General features: G+C 36.1%; 1 protein-coding gene across 1 annotated transcript in view; it reads right to left on the reverse strand.

The window, feature by feature from the left end:
• The window catches only part of kl-2 (dynein heavy chain 2, axonemal kl-2), a 1,497,432-nt gene that overhangs the window by 898,734 nt on the left and 579,248 nt on the right, over window positions 1-19,450 (reverse strand). The window contains exon 26 of the mRNA XM_090414156.1: window positions 18,487-18,654. Coding sequence (XP_090270282.1) covers window positions 18,487-18,654 — 168 coding nt within the window. The remainder of the gene's footprint in view (window positions 1-18,486; window positions 18,655-19,450) is intronic.

Here is a 19,450-nt window from a genome sequence, read left to right on the forward strand (position 1 = left end):
ATAGGAGAGTGACTAAGTTGGTAAGTGATATAAAAAGTGCTCCCTATATTGATAGATTGAGAGCTTGTGAATTGCAGAAGTTGGTTGATAGGCGTAGAAGAGGGGATATGATAGAAACATTTAAATTACTAAAAGGTTTTTATAAGATTGATGCAGGGAAAATATTTCAGCTGTTTGATAGTGATGTAAAAAAATAGGTCATCATGGAAATTAAGGAAAAGTGTGGTTAACAAGGGTGTGAGAACAAGGTTTTTCGCTTGGAGGGTGGTGAATGAACAGAATGCATTGCCTGACTCAGTTGTGAATTCTTTGTCTGTAAACATTCAAGAAGAGATATTATTATTATTATTATTATTATTTCGGGCGACTCCAGGAGTCCTTAGACTCATCGAGGGAGGCCCTAAACATCATGTCCACACAACTATGCGATTACATTCTCACAGTATCTATCATACCTTGTCTTGAACTCATTCACCGTCATAGCACCCACAATAGACATTGGCAGCTTATTCCACTCATTTACCACTCTAAAAGTAAAGAACCCAGCTCTAACACCCCTGCTAACCACACTTTTGCCCAGCTTCCATAGGTGTGCCCTAGTTCTCCCAACACCAGTCCTGATCTCAAAAATATCCTCTGAATTAATCCTATAGAATCCCTTTAGCAATTTGAATGCCTCAATCATATCTACCCTTCCTCCGCCTATCAACTAGTTTCTGCAACCCACAAATCTTCAACCTGTTCTCATATGGTTCATTCCATAGACCTGTTATCATCTTAGTCACTCGCCTCTGGATCCTCTCCACCTCCTCCCTATCAAGAAGGAACCGAGGTCACCAAATCTGGGCACAGTAGTCGAGATGAGGTCTTATCAAGGCTCGGTACAGAGGTACAATAACTTGCTTGTCTCTGCTCGTCAAGGTATTTTTCAACAACCAAGTGAGTTGATGAGCTGATTTAGCTACTTTTTCAGTGTGCCCCCTAAACTTCATCTCCCTATCCACCAACACTCCCAAGTACCTGGCCTCATCAATCTCTTGGAGTACAGTTCCACCAATGTGGCATACTGCTGCTAATCTTTTCACCCCAAAATGCATAACCTTACATTTTGTCACATTAAATTGACATCCATTCTCCTTAGCCCAGAACTCCAATCTATCTAAGTCATCCTGCAAGACTTTGACATCTTCTGCATTCACTATTGCCCTACCCAACTTTGCATCATCAGCGAACAAATGAATTGTTCCACTTAGATCCTTCCCTATATTGTTAATGGACAGATTAAACAGCAGTGGTCCAAGAACAGAACCCTGCGGCACACCACTAGTTACAGGCCGTCTTTTGGCCTCTACTCCTGAATAAACTACTCTTTGATATCTCTCCATCAACCAACCACCTATCCACCTCACCAACCCTATATCCATTCCCATATGTTGTAGTTTACGGATTAGTATTCCATGTGGTATCCTGTCAAACGCCTTTGCCAGGTCCAGCAGTATCACTGTAAACCCATTTCCCTTATCCAGTTCAGCCATCACCTTGTTATAAAACTTGAGCAAGTTACTGAAGCATGATCTACCCTTCACAAAGCCATGCTGTCCCCTGTACAGTATCTCGTTTTCATCAATCCATTCCTGTATTTTTCCCTTGACTACTTTCTCTAAGACCTTGACAACGACTCCTGATATGCTGATCGGTCCGTAATTTGCAACCATAGTCTTGGATTCTCCTTAATATGATAGATATGATAGATATTGTTTTTTAGTTTGGGTCTCCTGAGATGAGTCTACTGACACCATGGACATACCCGTAATAATAATAATAATAATAATAATAATAATAATAATAATAATAATAATAATAATAAAGATAATTAATACACAAAATGCCTTTAGCATCCCCAAACACGATGCCATGAAATTACCTGCTGATGGAACCGACTATGTCTTCTTTGGTGCTGAACAACCAGCTTCTGCTCACTGTTTTGACTGCTGTTCGGATTCTGGTATGTTTAGTTGAATTCATGTATCGTCCATAGTACTTAATCGAAGCACAAAATCAGGTATTCTTGTTAAAACGTTCCAAGCACTGTTCAGAGATTTTCATGAGTGCATTTTTGATATGCTGTGAGCAAACACAACACCCATCTTGTGCAAAGCTGTATTTTCACGCGCAATTCTTCAGGCAAAAAATATCCTACACGTTCTTTTGAAATGCCTATAGTCTCAGCAATTTCGTGCTTTTTGACTCGCCAGTCATCCAATACCATATCGTGCACTTGATCAATGATTTCTAGTGTTGTTACACATTTTGGACATCCTTCACTTGGATGATCTAAGGCTGGTATGACCACGTTTAAACTTGGCAGCCGATTTCTTGATTGTCGAAAATAAAGGAGAAGAGTGTCCATAAACTTCAATGAATTTCTTTTTGGCATTAAACCTTCTTTTACAAAGACTTTTATAACAGCACGATACTCAATTTTATCCATTTCAAGGGATACAGACAACACTTTAGCTTCAGACAGCTGTATAAAACAAACTACTTGATAGTATGACTAGCAATTTCACATGGATTCTTGTGAGAGATGTACGAACTTAGAAAAAAAAATCTTGCCGATAGTGTTGTCATCTATGGTCGAGGCCAAGAACCATTCAGACCACCCTCTTATAGTTTCATTCCTCATACCTTTTCTAGTGATCTAATTAATATACAATGATTTAAACCAACTTATTTGCCATTAGAAGATCTAGAATACGTTCATTCAATAAAAATAAAACTAAGATATCAACAGAATTGACTGATAGATTTGAATATCGAGCCTGTTAATTATATTTTTCCTATTAAAAATTAAAGGTTATATTGTTTGATTCGCAAACAAAATGCCCTAAAAATATAATATGGAAACATAAAAAAATTAATAAACAACAAAAGATTAATGCAATGGGGAAGTGTACAGTTTACAGTAAAACAAAAACAAAGTTTATTTCTCATAAGGTGGCCATATTGAACAAGTCTCAGTGTAAAAATTTGATCCACCAGAGACAATATTGAAAGCCCAATAGTTGCGAATACTGAAAGCACTAGCTTTCAATATTGCATTCTGTTCACTCAACAACGAGGCAACTCACGAGAGACGACCTGGGAATCATTCTAGTGGGCAAATTTTCTAAGAGGCATGACACTGTGTACAGTGAAATTAACAACACTGCCCATAAACATATAGCAGATAGTAATTAATGGACGATCTTTTGGCTATTAAAAATCTCACTATTAAAGAGAAAATAGCTAAGGCCATTATTTGATTGAGTCACCGTATAAAGCAACCCTATATAAAAAAGATATTAAGTTAATAAGAAACAGCTAAATACTTCTTGTTAACTTTTTTTCTCATTTACATTAGTTATCTTCTTCTTTAAACATTAAATTTCCTCCTCCATACATTTAACCTGAATCTTCATTTTCATTAACTCTTGCCTAAGCTGTCTATGTCACTTCTATTATTACTGTCAGAAACACTTACATCCATTTTATGATTATTCCTGGTAGCACTGTTCTCATTATTAGAATGTCCTAGCCATTCATCACACTTCTCACATACTATAATACATTTATTTTTATTGTTTGATCTAACACTCCATAAATCTTTAACGTTTTTGGACACATACATAAAATAATTGTTGCACCTTAACCACTGCGAAAAAATCAGGGAAAAACATGATCTTTGAGTTGAAACTGTCCGTAGTGTTGTTGTACACTTCTTTTCAGAGATTGCCGCCATTTTTGTAAGGATAACTAGCACTTTAACGTTAATCAAGATAACAACTTAAGTGAACACTTTTAAAACTACAATATCAGAGTACAATGAATATATCCAATCTGGCTATCACAGAAAAGCACTATTATACAAATCTAAACTATATAATTTAGGGGGAAAAAAAACACTTTTTATAACACTGTTCAAACACATTGCTACTTCTTATTGCAAAGCAACTAGTGTCTCAATCATATTTAGTGCATTGGATTGGAGACTGGCTAACTGATAGGTATCAGCAGGTTGTTTATGGGGGAGCGATATCCAGGAAAGGGAAGGTCACTAGTGGAGGGCCTCAGGGATCTGTTTTTGGGCAATTGCTGTTTAACTTGTATATTAATGATATTGGTGAGGATTTAGATAGGGATATTCAATTGTTTGCAGATGATGCAAAGTTGGGACGAACCATAAACAGGGGGAGAAGATGTTGTGGCCTTACAAGAGGACCTGAATAAATTGAGTGATTGGGCATGGAAATGGAGATATGAGTTCAATGTTGCAAAGTGTAAAGTTTTAAAATTTGGAAAACAAAGATGGGATGCAGAATTTATGCTTGGTGAGGACATATTGTTGGAGGTGGTGCAAATAAGAGTTGTGAAGACAACACAAAGGCTTCTGGGAATGATGCAGAGGACACTGACTTGTGGAAGTAAGGAGATTCTTGTTCCATTGTATAAGGCTTTGATTAGGCCACACATGGACTATTGTGCCCAGATCTGTCACCTGGTTTTCAGAAGGATGAAGAAGTGTTGGAGAGGATCCAAAGGCAACTTACTAAGGTAGTTTCTGATCTCTGGAATGTCGAGTATGAGGAAAGATTGAGAAGATGTAATTTGCAGTCTGGTGGACAGGAGGAAGAGGGGAGATATGATAGAGACCTACAAGTTGGTAAGGGGTTGCTATAAGATCAATGCTGGAGAAGTTCTACAGAGAATAGTGGAAGATCTGGGGAGAACCAGAAGTCATCCCTGGAAACTGTGTAAAGAGGGTGTGAGTAGGGAAGTGAGAGCCAGGTTTTTTATGTGCAGAGTTGTGAATGATTGGAATGCCTTGCCTGAGAGTGTGGTGTCTGCTGGGAGTTTGAGTGTGTTTAAGGCATGGTATCATGAACTGTGTGTGTGATAAAGGGACCTCCCAGATGAGTTTTTGACTACATGAGGTCTTGGGTAATAATAATAATATCTCAGTTATTTAACAATTATATGTCTAAATGATATTCCCCCCCTCCTCCTTCTATTCACGAGTCTTTTCAATTTACATTCACTCAATCTGTCCTCATGCTCGCATTCCAAAAACCACTAACCACCTTTGTGAATCTTCTATGGGCTCTTTCTAACATATCCTTGTATCATGAAAACCTGGGGACCAAATTTATGCACAATAATCGATATGAGGCCTGATCAAGGCCTTATACACATACCAAGAGTTAAGGGAATAAATAGAGTAGAAGAGAGATAGATGAATGGGATCAAGCAAGCATTGTCACAAAAGAAATTGCTATGGAGGAAGTAAAAGATAGTTTGCAGTGAACAGATGAATGAAGACCAGAAAAGTATGGTTAAAAATAGATAAGTATGATTAAAAAGAAAAAGTAGAATATGAAAGGAGATTGACCAGTCAGGTCAAAGCTAATCCAAGGGAATTTTTCTGAAAAGTGGCAAGCAAGAAAAAAAGTTATAGCAGGTTGATGCTAGTGAATAGTTATGGTATCAGAGTAACAATAGTTATAAACTATATTAAAAAGTTATAATAAACAAGCTGGGCCAGGGGATGCGTCGCATCAGGGCACCTTCTTCAAGGAGTGCTGAAGTGAGAAGAAAAAAAAGCACGTTTTAATATTAGTGTTTATTAAATGTGGATGCACTAAATATATTGTAATAAATATTGTGGCTTTTAATAACATTTAGCAAAAATTGCAAGTTGTTTTTTGTTATGTGTAGTATAGAGCTGGCAGAAGCACTAGACAAGCAGGGAGTCGTGTTACAGGGGGGGGGCCCCCTTACACTACCGACTTTCTTTTTTACATGCAGTAGGCATTTGCCAGTTTTAGTATGTGAGGCATGCACATGTACCCAGCTCAAACTCTATTATGATGTGACATTTGGCCATTGTTTGTAAATCATCGAATTGTTGATTGCTAAACACACAGTGAATGTGTAGTTAATTTACACTGAGTTATAGATTCAAAATTTAACCTAACCCTTTACAAATCAAAGAAAAATTTATGCATTTCTTTAAATATTTATTTTTATTTTTTATTTACATTTATTTTCATTTTACATTATTTTTATTTTCATTTTACATTTATTTTTATTTTTTATTTACATTTATTTTTATTTTACATTTATTTTTATTTTTTATTTACATTTATTTTTCTATCTTACCAAATTTTTGTTCAACAGATTTTTTATTTCAGAATGGAACTCCTGGAACTGAATTATAAATAACTACTCTATCTAATTTTCTACTGGTTTGAACGTTTTCACAGATAATATTCAATATTATTACTGTATTTATTTATTTATTATTATTTATTATTTCACGACATCTCCGAGTAGTCTTAAAAACTCATCGAGGAAGAGCACCTACTCTACAACTCTCCATCTCCGCCACTTAATCCACCAACTACAGTGCAACCCCCCCCACTACCATCGTAATCTACACCAATGATATCTACCATTCACTACCACCACCACCACTAGTATTTTTTGTCTGTAAATTTGTGTATTCTCAAGGCCAATTTGTCTGTATGTGGGATGAAAAACCTGAGTTTCGAGGAGAAAAAACCCTGCTACCCCCATATGAGATACTCTCAAATGCTCAAATCGGCTCTCAAATTGGCTAACCTTCAAATGAAAAAAAAAAAAAAAAAAAAAAAAACATGTAAGGATTCCTCTTGTCAAGACGAGAATTGAATTTAGGCCTTTTCCAATCAAAAGGAGCAACCTCCCATTGTTTTCTTCCAATTGCCCTACAAAGGCACTATATCTATTACTTCATTTTACAGTTTGAGCAAAAGAAATAAGTCAGCAATAATATATCAACAATGTCTGGTTTTGTCTTCAATCATATCCTATATAGAAATACCAAGATTTGTTTTACATTCTGATACAATATTTATGTCAAAATAATTTATTAACTTATAATAATTGAAATTTCACTTTTATTATCAAAAACTTATAAACTATTTATTATTATTATATGGGCATCTCCATGGCTTCAGAAGACTCATTGCAGGAGACACAAACTATCCATGCTGGAGAGGTTCTATAGAAAATAGTGAGAGATCAGGAGAGAACCAGAGGTCATTCCTGGAAACTGTATAAAGAGGGTGTGAGTAGGGGAGTGAGAAGCAGGTTTTTTTCATGCCGAGTTGCAAATGACTGGAATGCTTGCCTGAGAGTGTAGTGTCTGCAGAGAATTTGAGTGTGTTTAAAGCACAGTATGATGAGCTGTGTGTGTGTGTGTGTGTGTGTGTGTGTGTGTGTGTGTGTGTGTGTGTGTGTGTGTGTGTGTGTGTGTGTGTGTGTGTGTGTGTGATAAAAGGACTTCTAGGGTAATAATAATAATAATAATAATAATAATAATAATAATAATAATAATAATAATAATAATATCTATCATAACCTTCCTTGAACTCGTTGACAGACGAAGCCCTCACAACTGAGTCAGGAAATGCATTCCATTCATTCACCACTCTCTCCAAGTGAAAAATCTAATTCTCACCCTTGTTAACCACACTGTTACTTAATTTCCAGGGATGACCTCTTGTTCTTCCACCACTGTTTCCACTACTGAAATATTTTCCCTGCATCAATTGTACAAAAGCCTTTTAGCACTTCAATGTTTCTATCATATCATCTCTTCTCCATCTATCAACTAACCACAGACTCTCAAGCTATCCATCCCTACATAGATAGATAGATAGGCTAAATTGCACTTCTTATCCAAGTTCTTTCAACAGGGGGTTTGAATCACATCCAAGTTTTGCTACACGTATATATATATATATATATATATATATATGTGTGTGTGTGTGTGTGTGTGTGTGTGTGTGTGTCCTGGCCTGTAGGGAGGATAACATATGTATTTTTCAAAGTACAGAATTTTACATACAAATATATGTATTTTGATTTTTTTTTAAGCTTTAAATTTTAAGTATATTAAAAAAAAAAGCAAGAGGAACTCAACTTAAAATTGCATCGGGGCACCAGGACCCCTAGAGCCAGCACTGTAAACAAGTGCAATTATTTGATGAACACTTCGTCAGTATATATCATAGTTGTGTAAATGATGCTATGCAACATGTATAAAGGAAGACAAGAATTAGGAGAAATAAAGGTGAATTAATCATTGGTGTATCAACTGCTGCTTGGGATAGATGTTAATGAGGCTGTTGGAATCAATGACTTATCACCACATATTTTTTAAGAATGTGCAAATGAGTTAGCCATGTCCTTGTCCTGGATTTTTAATGAAAGTCTTACAGCGGGGAAGGTCCCTTAGGAGTGGAAAGAAGGGAAAATTATACCTCTCCACAAGCATGTTTCAAGAACAGAAGTTTTCAATTATAGACCCATCTGTATATCTCCACTTGTGATCAAGGTGTTAAAAGAATTGGTTAGAAATAGAATAGGATTGGGTTGATGAACCCAATATTCTCTATGATGGTCACAATGGGTTTGTGAAGGGCATGTCTTGTTTTAGCAATCTGCTTATATTTTATGTTAAGGCGACAAATTTGTTGGATATGGGAGAATCATATACAGTGATATTCTTGGACTATGATAAATTATAGGTTTATGTACATGATAAGTTTATGTACAAGCTGCAGGAGATTGGAACAGATAGTATTTTGTAGGATGAATAAGAGATTGGTTCTCTGAGCAATACCAACATGCTGTATATGACAGAGCTGCATCTCAGAAAAGGAAGATGACCAGTGGTGTGCCTCAGGGTTCTGTTCTTGGGTGCATACAGTTTAACTTGTTTGTTAAAAATGTCATGTGGATTGACTGGGGATCTTCAAATGTTTTCAATGTTGCAAAGCTAGGTAGAATTATCAGAAGTAGTGCTCATGTTAATTCTCTATAGGATTATAGATAAGATTTGAATAGACTTGTAGCTTGGACAAATGAATGGAGCTGCAGTTTTAATATTAATGAATGCAAGGTGTTACACTTTGGGATGCAGTGATATAAGGCTATGTGCTGTATTGGAGGAGCTGTACTTCAGAAAGTGGATGAGATTTGGGATCTTGGAATGATGGTGGACATGATGTATTTTGATCACTGTGTAAGCGTGAAGGAAAAGATACATGTCAATGTACTTTTTATTATAGTGGTATATGATGTGCAGTCTTTGTAATGCATGCAATGTACACTTGGAACTTCACATTGTATGTGTTACAAAGACTGCACATCATATACCACTATAATAAAAAGTACATTGACATGTATTCTTTCCTTTATGCTTATACTACGGTGATCAAAATACATCATGAAAATTATGGAAACAACTACCGCATTAGAGTAAAACTTTAGTTTAATATAAACCAAAATAAACACTCGACATTTCAACCTTCACATTAAGGTCATCATCTGGAGTATACACATATATACAAAGAAACAAGCTGCATTACAATCTACATGGTATGATCAAGTTACTGACCAACTGTTACAACTATTAGCCTGATCTCTGGTATAAAAAAAAAAAAAAAAAAAACTTACTACATCAAAGCTAGAGTTCTGTTATTATTATTATAATTTAGGTTACAAACTAAATTAAGCTGGAGAGCAACATGTTTACACAAAAAAATTACTTATATAAGTATACAGATTACAACAAACCAGTATGGATAGAAGCCGATAAAAGCTGAAAATTGCTTATAGTCTTAAAGTCAGGGTTTGCTGGAAAACTAAGTTGGTTGAATGTGTGCCATTCAAATTTTTGGGATTTTTATGCTACCATTATTGTTAAGATTAGGGTTATTAATCAAAACTTCACATGCTTCTTTAAATTTCCATTCATCCCATGCTTTTGTATGATGTAAAGAACAAGTATTTAACCAATCAATTTTGCGTAGGGTCTGGGAGGCCTGCTTCTCCAAACTTGTTAAATTTAATGCTTTGCTTGTGTTTTTTTTTTTTTTTTTACAGATAGGGACTGTATGTACAGTTTCCCCAATATATGGTAAGTTATAGGTGCAATAGATGCAATAAACTCTAGGATGTGCCAATGGGGAGAGAGGATCCTTGGAGGAGCTGAATATGTTTTTTAATTTTAAAGGTGGTTTAAAAGTGACATTAAGATTATAATGGTGTAGAATCCTATTAATTTTTTTCTGATAACCCTTTAATGTATGGGATAGCTATGGTTTTACTATAATCTATAATATTTTTTTATCAAGTTTTATGAAGAACTTTATTAATAGTATTTTTACTAGAGCCATTATTTATAAATGTATTGCTAATAATTTTTAGTTCTTGTTAAAGAGCTTGTTCATTAGAGAAAATTGTTATAGCTCTGTTTTTGAGTGTGTTAATGACTCCAAGTTTTTGAGAAGGGTAGTGATATAAGTTAGCATGTACATATTGGCTGGTATGCATAGGCTTGTGGTAAATACGTTGCTCTCCAGCTTAATGTAATTTGTAACATAATAGATAATAATAATAACAAAACTCCAGCTTTGATGTAGTAAGGGTTTTTTTTTTTTACACCAGAGGTCAGGCTAATAGTTGTGACGGTTGGTCAGTAACTTTAGCATACCATGTAGATTGTAGTGCAACTTGTTTCTTTGTATATATGAGTATACTCCAGAGAGCCTCTGTAGCTCAGTCGGTAGAGACGAAGCCCTTTGGTCGGAAAAGACCTGGTTTTGATTCCCATCTATGACGTGAGGAACCTTTATCTGGTCTCTTTTGACTAAAGGTGAGTTAGGCAGTCTCATAAGGAGGTAAAGGGTTTTTCATCCGGAAACTCAGGTTTTTCGTCCCTCAGAACAGGCAAACTGGCCCTGTGAACACACACAGATTACAGTCATGAATACTTATGACAATATGAGGAAGAGAAAGGGTCTTCACGACATCGTTACGCCCATAGTTAACCATGAGTCACATCATGTAGTCAACCTTCTAGATAGGAGAAGACAAATGAATGGGGGATGATATACTCCAGAAGATGACCTTAATGTGAAGGTGGAAATGTCGAGTGTTTATTTTGGTTTATATTAAACTAAAGTTTTACTCTAATGCAGTAGTTGTTTTTATAATTTTCATGATGTACATTGACATGTAGGGATAAGAAGGTGGGAGTGTTTCTATACAAGGCATTCGACAGACGACATATGGACCACTGTGTTCAGATTTGGTCACCTAGTTTCATTGTATTTAAACTGGACTCTGGAGTGTTGATTATGAACAGCATTTGAGTGAATGTGGATTTGGCAGATAGAAGGAAAAGAGGAGATATGATAGAGACCTTTAAGTTAGTTAAGGGGTTCTATTAGATTAATACACAACAAATTATAAAAAGAGTGGATGTTAAGATGAGAAGAACAAGGCCATCCCTGGAAGTTGTATAAAGATGTGGTGAAGAAGGATGTGAGGAGTACGAAACATATGAGAAATACTTTACAAAATCCGAACATGCGGGCTAAAGGTGGAAAAAGGCTTGCAGATTTTTTTGTTTGTTTCTTTTTTTTTTTTTTTTGTATTCAACTTTGATTCTACCCTCATCATAAGTAATCTCTTGTGACTTGTAGTTAGTGTCAGCTGTATGGTGACCAGCCATATGAAGACTTCTGTAAAGAAAGGATATTTGGGAAAGTACAAGGCTAGTGATAATGAAAAACTAAGGAATGGAGAATTAAGTGGGAAGGACATAAATGCTGCTGGGCATTGACAAAGAGATATTTAACAGCATGTATGTGTGAATGTATTCCAAAGATCAAAAGAATGAATGAAGTAGGTGATAAGAGGATGAATATAGAAATTAAGCATGAAATAGGAAGAAGAAGAAAGCACTATAGAGGCAGCATAAGATGAATAATGGTAACAACCAGATGAACTGAGGTCAGAAAGATGATCAGTTGGTAAGGACAGCAAAAAAAAAAGTGCAGTAGAAGGAAATCAAGCTAAGAAAATCTTAGTGAGTTTCTTCTTCAATATGTGGCCAATAGAGAGAAGAACAATTACGGGAAGATGATGTTAATGGATAAATATGGTAGACTCGTAACTGTTGCAGAGGATATACCTGGAAGGAATTCAGAAGGCAGACAGCACGCAAGAAGTATTTGAGGTGTTAAGCAAATTTGATATCAATAAGGTAATAGGAATTGATGATATCACCACGTCTTAAGTGAATGTTCCAGGGAGTTAACATCCTCCTTGGCTTCCCTGTTTATCAAGTCTTGGAAAAGCACACGTCCCACAAAGAAGTGGAAGGGTAAAATTGTTCTAATTCACAAAGGTGGTGATAAGACTGAGGCTACAAATTATTGGTCAATCTCTATATCTGAAGTTGTATTTAAGATGCTTGATAAACTGGAAAGAGCTAAGGTGCAGAAGAAGGTTGATAACAATAGTATTCTCTGTGATTGTAAGCATAGCTTTGTTAAAGGGCAGTCATGTTTTACCATTTTATTATTATTATTATTATTATTATTATTATTATTATTATTATTATTATTATTAACATTTCACCTCCATGGAGTCAGAGACTCATCGTGGGAGATACACACTACAGGGTGTTTCAAAAAGAATGACCTGATTGCAAATAATTATATTTAATAATGAAAATGAGGTACAGTTACAAAATAAATTACCAAGTATGAAGTAATGCCTACAGTTTCACTCACCACAATTACAAATGCTCAATGTGCCCTCCACCTGCTGCATGGACAATGTCAAGCCGATAGCTGAATTCATCCCAAATGCGTCTGAGAGTGTCTGTCACAAAATTTACTGCAGCCGTGATTCTGGTTCTGAGCTCATCCAAGTCAGTGGGTAATGGAGGAACATAAACACAGTCTTTTACGTATCCCCATGAAAAGAAGTCACATGGTGTGATGTCTGGAGATCTTGGAGGTCAACAGTGTAGCGCCAAGTCGTGGGGTCTCGTGCATCCACTCCAATGCTGAGGCAATGTTTCATTTAGAAACTGACGAACTTGGAGGTTCCAATGTGGTGGTGCTCTGTCTTGCTGAAAAATGTAATCTTCAGATTCTTCATTCAGCTGTGGAAGTAGCCAGTCCTGCAGCATTTCAAGATAGGAGTTTCCCATAACAGTGTTTTCCTCAAAAAAGAAAAGGGCCATAAACCTTTCTAACAGAAACCATGCAAAAAACATTTAGTGAATCACGTTCATGTTGTACAATTTCATGTGGATTCTCACGTTCCCATATGTGAACATTGTGATGCGAAACTTTACCACTTAGATGAAAGGTTGCTTCATCGCTAAAAATCAACCTTTGTAAGAAGGTGTTGTCCTCCACATCCTCTAACAGATTAGCACAAAAATCTGTTCTTTTTTTGTCACCTACATGAAGAGCTTGCACCAGTTGCAATCTGTATAGCTTCATATGAAACTCTGGGCCAAGGCCATTCATATAGTACAAATCACATTCATTTGTGGTTCATGGTTGCAGAGATATACAATTTTCAAATCTTGACATTCTTTTTGAAACACCCTGTATTGCACACAGTGCTCATTCAACCATACCTTAAACTGATTCAATGTGTCTATGCACACACAACACACTCAGACAATGCATTCCACTCACCAGCCACTCTCCATACAAAGAAAGTATTCGTCACTCCTCTGCTCACACCCCCCTTATACGGTTTCCAGCGATGACCTCTTGTCTTACCCCTCCCCTGTCCTATTCTATGAAAAATCTGCTCCATCTCGATGCGATAACAATCCTTGACTAGCTCATATGTCTCAATCATATCCCCCCGTTTCTTTCTATTCACGAGGCTCTGCAACTAATATTCTCCAAATCTGTCTTTAAATCTTATATTCTATAAATACTCCACATATTCCAAAGACCACTTACCACCTTCATGAATCTTCTCTGAACCCTTTCCAACTTATCCCTGTCACAATGAAAACTCGTGACCAAATCTGTGCACAATAATTCATATGAGGCCTGATCAAGGCCTTATATATCATAACCTCCCTATTTCTGCATGTCAGGGTCCACTGCATCTTTGCTATTATCCCATACGAAGCCTGATTAAGACCTTATACAATGGCATCACAACCTCTCTATTTCTGCATATCAGGGTCCTCTGCATCATTGCCATTATCCGATGCAACGTCTTTGCAACTTGTGCAATGTGGCTCCAGAATTTCAGGTCCTTGTCCACCATTATTCCTAGATCTCTCATCTCCACTACTTCCATTAAAAAAGTTTCCCCCATCAAGTGTATATTTTGCATCCCATCGTTGCACACCAAATCTCAAAACCTTACACTGTGCAACATTGAACTGATAGTTCCACTTACCTGCCCATTCATGCAATCTATTCAAGTCCTCTTGTATTGCCATAACATTCGCTTGATTCTGCATTGCACTCTCCAGATTTGCATCATCTGCAAACAGCTGCATATAACTAGTTAAACCCAGCCCAATATCATTAACATAAATATTGAACAGCAGTGACCCCAAAACTGGCCCCTGTGGCACACAACTGTTGACCTTTCTCTTTCCAGATATCACTCCCCCCATATAAAACTTTCTGATACCTATCCAACAGCCAGTCACTGATCCAACTTGGAAGTCTGTTATCCAATCCCATCTGTTTCAATTTATATACGAGATTGTCATGTGGCAGTCTATCAAAAACTTTGAAAAATCTAAGTACACCACTGTACGAGGGTGGTCTGAAAAGTTCTCGGCCTAACAATGAAAAAAAGAATTTATAATTTCAAAATTATTTTTATTTTTCAACATTATCTCCCTTAAGACTAATACATTTTTTTCAGCAATGCTCCAGCATCCTTATCCTGTCCCTGTAGTGGTTCTCAGTAAGATCTGCAAAATACCCCTCTACAATTGCAATCACCTCTTGATTCAAAGAAAATTGCTGACCAGCAAGGAAGATTTTTAGTTTTGGGAAGAGATACAAGGCAGAAGGAGCCAAATCTGGGGAGTAGGGTGGATGCTCCAACAATTCACAGTCCTTTAATTTTCCCATTGCCAAAACCCCTTTGTGGGCAGGTGAATTGTCCTGATGATAAATGATTTTTTTCTTCTGCAAATGGGTCTTTTCTCATGAAAAAATTCATGAGAAAAGATCAGAGTAATATTCCCCGGTTATTGTTTTATCCTTTTCAAGATAATTAATAAACAAAATGTCTTTAGCATCCCAAAAGACCGATGCCATGGCCTTTCTTGCTGATGGAATCAACTTTGTCTTCTTTGGCGCTGAACAACCGGTTTTTGCCTATTCTTTTGACTGCTGTTTGGATTTTGGTGTATAATAGTGAATCCAAGTATCATCCATGGTAATAAATTGATACACAAAAAATCAGTTTTATTCTTGTTAAAACTCTAAGCACTTGCAAAGATTTTCATGTGAGTTCGTTTCTGATCTGCTGCGAGCAAGTACAGCACCCATCTTGCGGAAAGCTTTTTTTCATATGCAATTCTTCAGGCAAAATATATCCTACATGTTCTTTTGAAATGTAGGATATATTTTGCCTGAATTTGCATAGTCTCAGCAATTTCATACACTTTGACTCACCGGTCATCCAATACAGTTTTGTGCACTTGATCAATGATATCTGGTGTTGTTACACTTTTTGGAGTCCTTCATGTGGATCTTAAATGTGGCCATATCAAGGCTGATATGATCACATTTTAACCCGGCAGCCCATCTCTTAATTGTCGAAAACGAAGGAGAAGAGTGCTCATAAATGTTTATTAACTTCGAATGAATTTCTTTTGGCGTTAAACTTTCTTTTCCAAAGAATTTTATAACCACACAATACTCAATTTTATCCATTTCAAGGGATGCAGAGAGCACTTTTGTTTCAGACAGCTGTATAAAACAAACTACTTGATAGAATGACCTGCAATTTCACATGGATGCTTATGACAGACGTACCAACTTAGAAAAAAAAAAATCTTGCCGATAGTTTTGGCATCTATGGTCGAGGTCAAGAACGTTTCAGACCACCCTCATATATGCACATAAGTAAGTTAGTGAAACATGATCTTGCCTTAAAAAATATCTATGCTGATAACCACAGAGAATACTGCTGTTATCAAGCCATTTCTGTATCCTACCTCTCACCAATCTCTCCAGTACCTTCACCACAACTTCAGATATAAAGACCACCCTATAATTTGAAGCTACATCCTTATCACCACATTTATGCAGTAGAACAATTTCTTGGTATCTTTAACTTACAGTATAACCAAGTGGGAAAAACACCCAACAACCATCTGTAATCCAGATATTTTAATAATAAGGTGTGACACCTTTTGGCTACTCATATATGAAAATATGACTTCTGCATTATTTTAGCCTTAGTATCACCTCTGGGTCTGGCTCCCACTTATGAGATGTAAATAAAAGTCAAAACTGGTCTGATAGTAACCGTTAACATTTTCTAAGGTACTATAATAAAGTGATAAATGTATTGGACAAGGGGTACTCATATACAGTGGTATACTTATATTTTGTAAAGGCTTTTGATAGGTTGTCAACACAACAAGTTGGTAATTAAACTGGCTGTCAGATAATTATAATAAAATTGTTTATAGGATGTCTGTTTTATGGCCACTGTTTTTTAACATGTATATCAAGTGAGAATATGCAACTGGAAATATGCAACTGTTTCCAGATGATGCAAAATTGAACAGAAGAATGGCAAATCAAACAGATGTTGCAGTCTTGCAGGAATACTTAAATATATTGTATGAGTAGGCTAATAAGTGCAGTAAATGTCATTATATGTTTCAAAGGGTAAGGTTCTGAAACTTGCTAGGCAATGATGAGATACAAAGTGTACACTTGGTGGTGAAATTTCAAAGGAAACTGGACATTTAGGAGTGGTAATGAACAAGAGAAGTTCAGGGGCACATTGCATAATTTGCAAAGTCATTGTAACTGATTATGGCAATGATGTGGAGGTCCTTAACATGCACAAATAAAGAGGTTATTCCATTGTAATAAGGCCTCATTATGGATGGTGATTAGAATACATTATAAAAGGTCTAGAGAAGATTGGCTAAAGTGGTAACTGGACTTTGGAATGTAGAATATGAAGACACATTGAGGGAATGCAAATTTCAAAGCCACGTGAATTCGAGGATGAGAAGAAGAGATATGATTTGGACATACAGTAGTTCCCCCTTATCCGTGATATGTTCCAAGACACCCCCGTGGTTACCTGAAACTGCAGATAGTACCGAACCCTATACATTCATATCAATGATAAAGTTTAATTTATAAATTAGGCACAATAAAAGATTAAGAACATACTGTAATAAAAGTTATCTGAATGTGAATGGAATCTTAGTAACCGGAGCATACTTTATTATTATTATTATTTATGTTACAAAATGCAAGAATAGTGATGCTGGCAATTCGGATATGCCAAAGAGAGAAGCTGTAAAGTGATTCTTTATATAAAGTCGAGAACTTTCACCTTTTTCACTTAAAAGGAGACACCTTATAGCTTCTCTTTGGCATATCTGAATTGCCAGCATTACTACTCTTGTGCTTTGGGACCATTATTAAGTAAAATAAGAGTTACTTGAACACAAGCAGTGCAATACCACAACAGTTGATCTGAAAACTGAGAACTATTCAGAAAGGCATGAAATTTAAAACTTATGAATCATCTATTATGAGAAGAAAGAGCCATACAGCTTCATTTTGGCAATGTAAAATTACATCGGCAAAGTGAATATTAGATCCAACATTATTTCAAAGCTGAATGTTTGTAGACACAATTAAAGTTTCATAAGTTGACCCAAGAGCATAAGAGAATACAATCCTCATCATCCCTGACTTGTCTTAATTACTTAAGTCAAGTAGTGCAAGCTAAGACAACTCGGGGATACTAAGGATTATATTCTCGTAAGCTCTTAGGTCAACTTGCAAACATTCAGCTTTGAAATAATGTTGGAGCTAATATTCACTTTGCTGGTGTTGTTTATTTCTGGAATTTTCCATTTAATATTTTTGGATTGAGATTGACTACAGATATTAACACGGTAACAACCCATTACTAACATATACTAACATGGTAATTGTTACTAACATATAAGAAATGTTTCATAGAATGGGAGAAGGGTATAGAACCAGAGGACAATCTTGGAAACTATATAAAGAGGATGTGAGCGAAGGAGTGTGGAGAGGGTTCTTTGAATGGACAGTGTCTGACAAGTAAAATGTTTGCCTGAGAATGCAGTGTATGCACTTATGGTGAATGAGTTTAAAGTACAGCTCGATGAGCTTTTTGTGTGTGTGTGCGTGTGCATGTGTGTGTGTGTGTGATAGTGTGCACCTCCTGCAATGAGTATTTTGACTTCATGTAAGTCTGTTGTTACCAATACTACTACTAATAATAATCAAGTTAGCAAATTACTAGTATAGTAGCAACATCTATCATGAAAAAAATCACTTGCCATTTCATTCAAATATTACAACTCACCATCTTGAAATTCCTCTGCATTGTAGTTCTTAGTAACTCTGATTTGAAAAACTGAATAACCCATGATATAAGCAGAGAGGCGGGCAAGGCTTCTTCTTCCACTGCCTCCAACTCCTATCAACATCATATTTCCTTTGGGTTGGCTAATTACTCGCATAATTCTGCATACTGTGAAGAATATGAGAAACATAGAAAGAGTTATACTGATTATTTTAAAAACAATTCCATTAAGCTTAAACACTACAGAAAGCATAGTTTCAAAGAAAAGTTGCACTAACATATGTAGGTTTAAGAAAAACATATAAATTTGCTTTCAACTTGTCTTGGGCTAATAATAAAATACTTTATTATCATTATTGTTATTATTGTTATTATTTTACAGCATCTCCATGCAGACCATGGAGATGCTGTAAATCACTGTGGGAGATCCAAATCGACCATCATACACACATACCTATGATACCTCTCCTTGAATCCATTCACTGACAGGGAACTCACAAACCAATTCTTGCAATCCATTCCACTCAGTCACCACTCTCCACACAAAAAATCTGGTCCACACACCCCTACTAACCACATTCTTACACAACTTCCATGGATGGCCCTTAGTTCTCTGGTTATTTGTCATATATTGAAAAATTTTATTGCTTTCTCGGTTATTGTTTCACTGTTCCTTCTATTTTCAGGGAAAATTGAAGGAACAGGACAGGAGGTGGGATATTGCTGATGATAGCTGCAGAATTACAAATAACCAACAACCAACAAAATTAGAAGTTAGAAGATTTTAGGTCTGAAGGATATGGTTCATTTGATGCTGTCTCGTGTGAGAGAGGAAAAGAGGACAGTATATGCCAGGAGTGTTCAACCCATTGATCGCGTAGCAATTTTTGGTCACTTTCTTGTTTATTCCTCCTTACTTACAAATTTAATTAAAACTGAAAACATAATATTTTATTTATCATTA

Source organism: Typopeltis vanoorti, chromosome 24 (genome assembly GCF_054136105.1).
Source record: "Typopeltis vanoorti isolate ZY-2024b chromosome 24, IOZ_Tvanoo_1.0, whole genome shotgun sequence".
Classification (NCBI taxonomy): Eukaryota; Metazoa; Arthropoda; class Arachnida; order Uropygi; family Thelyphonidae; genus Typopeltis; species Typopeltis vanoorti.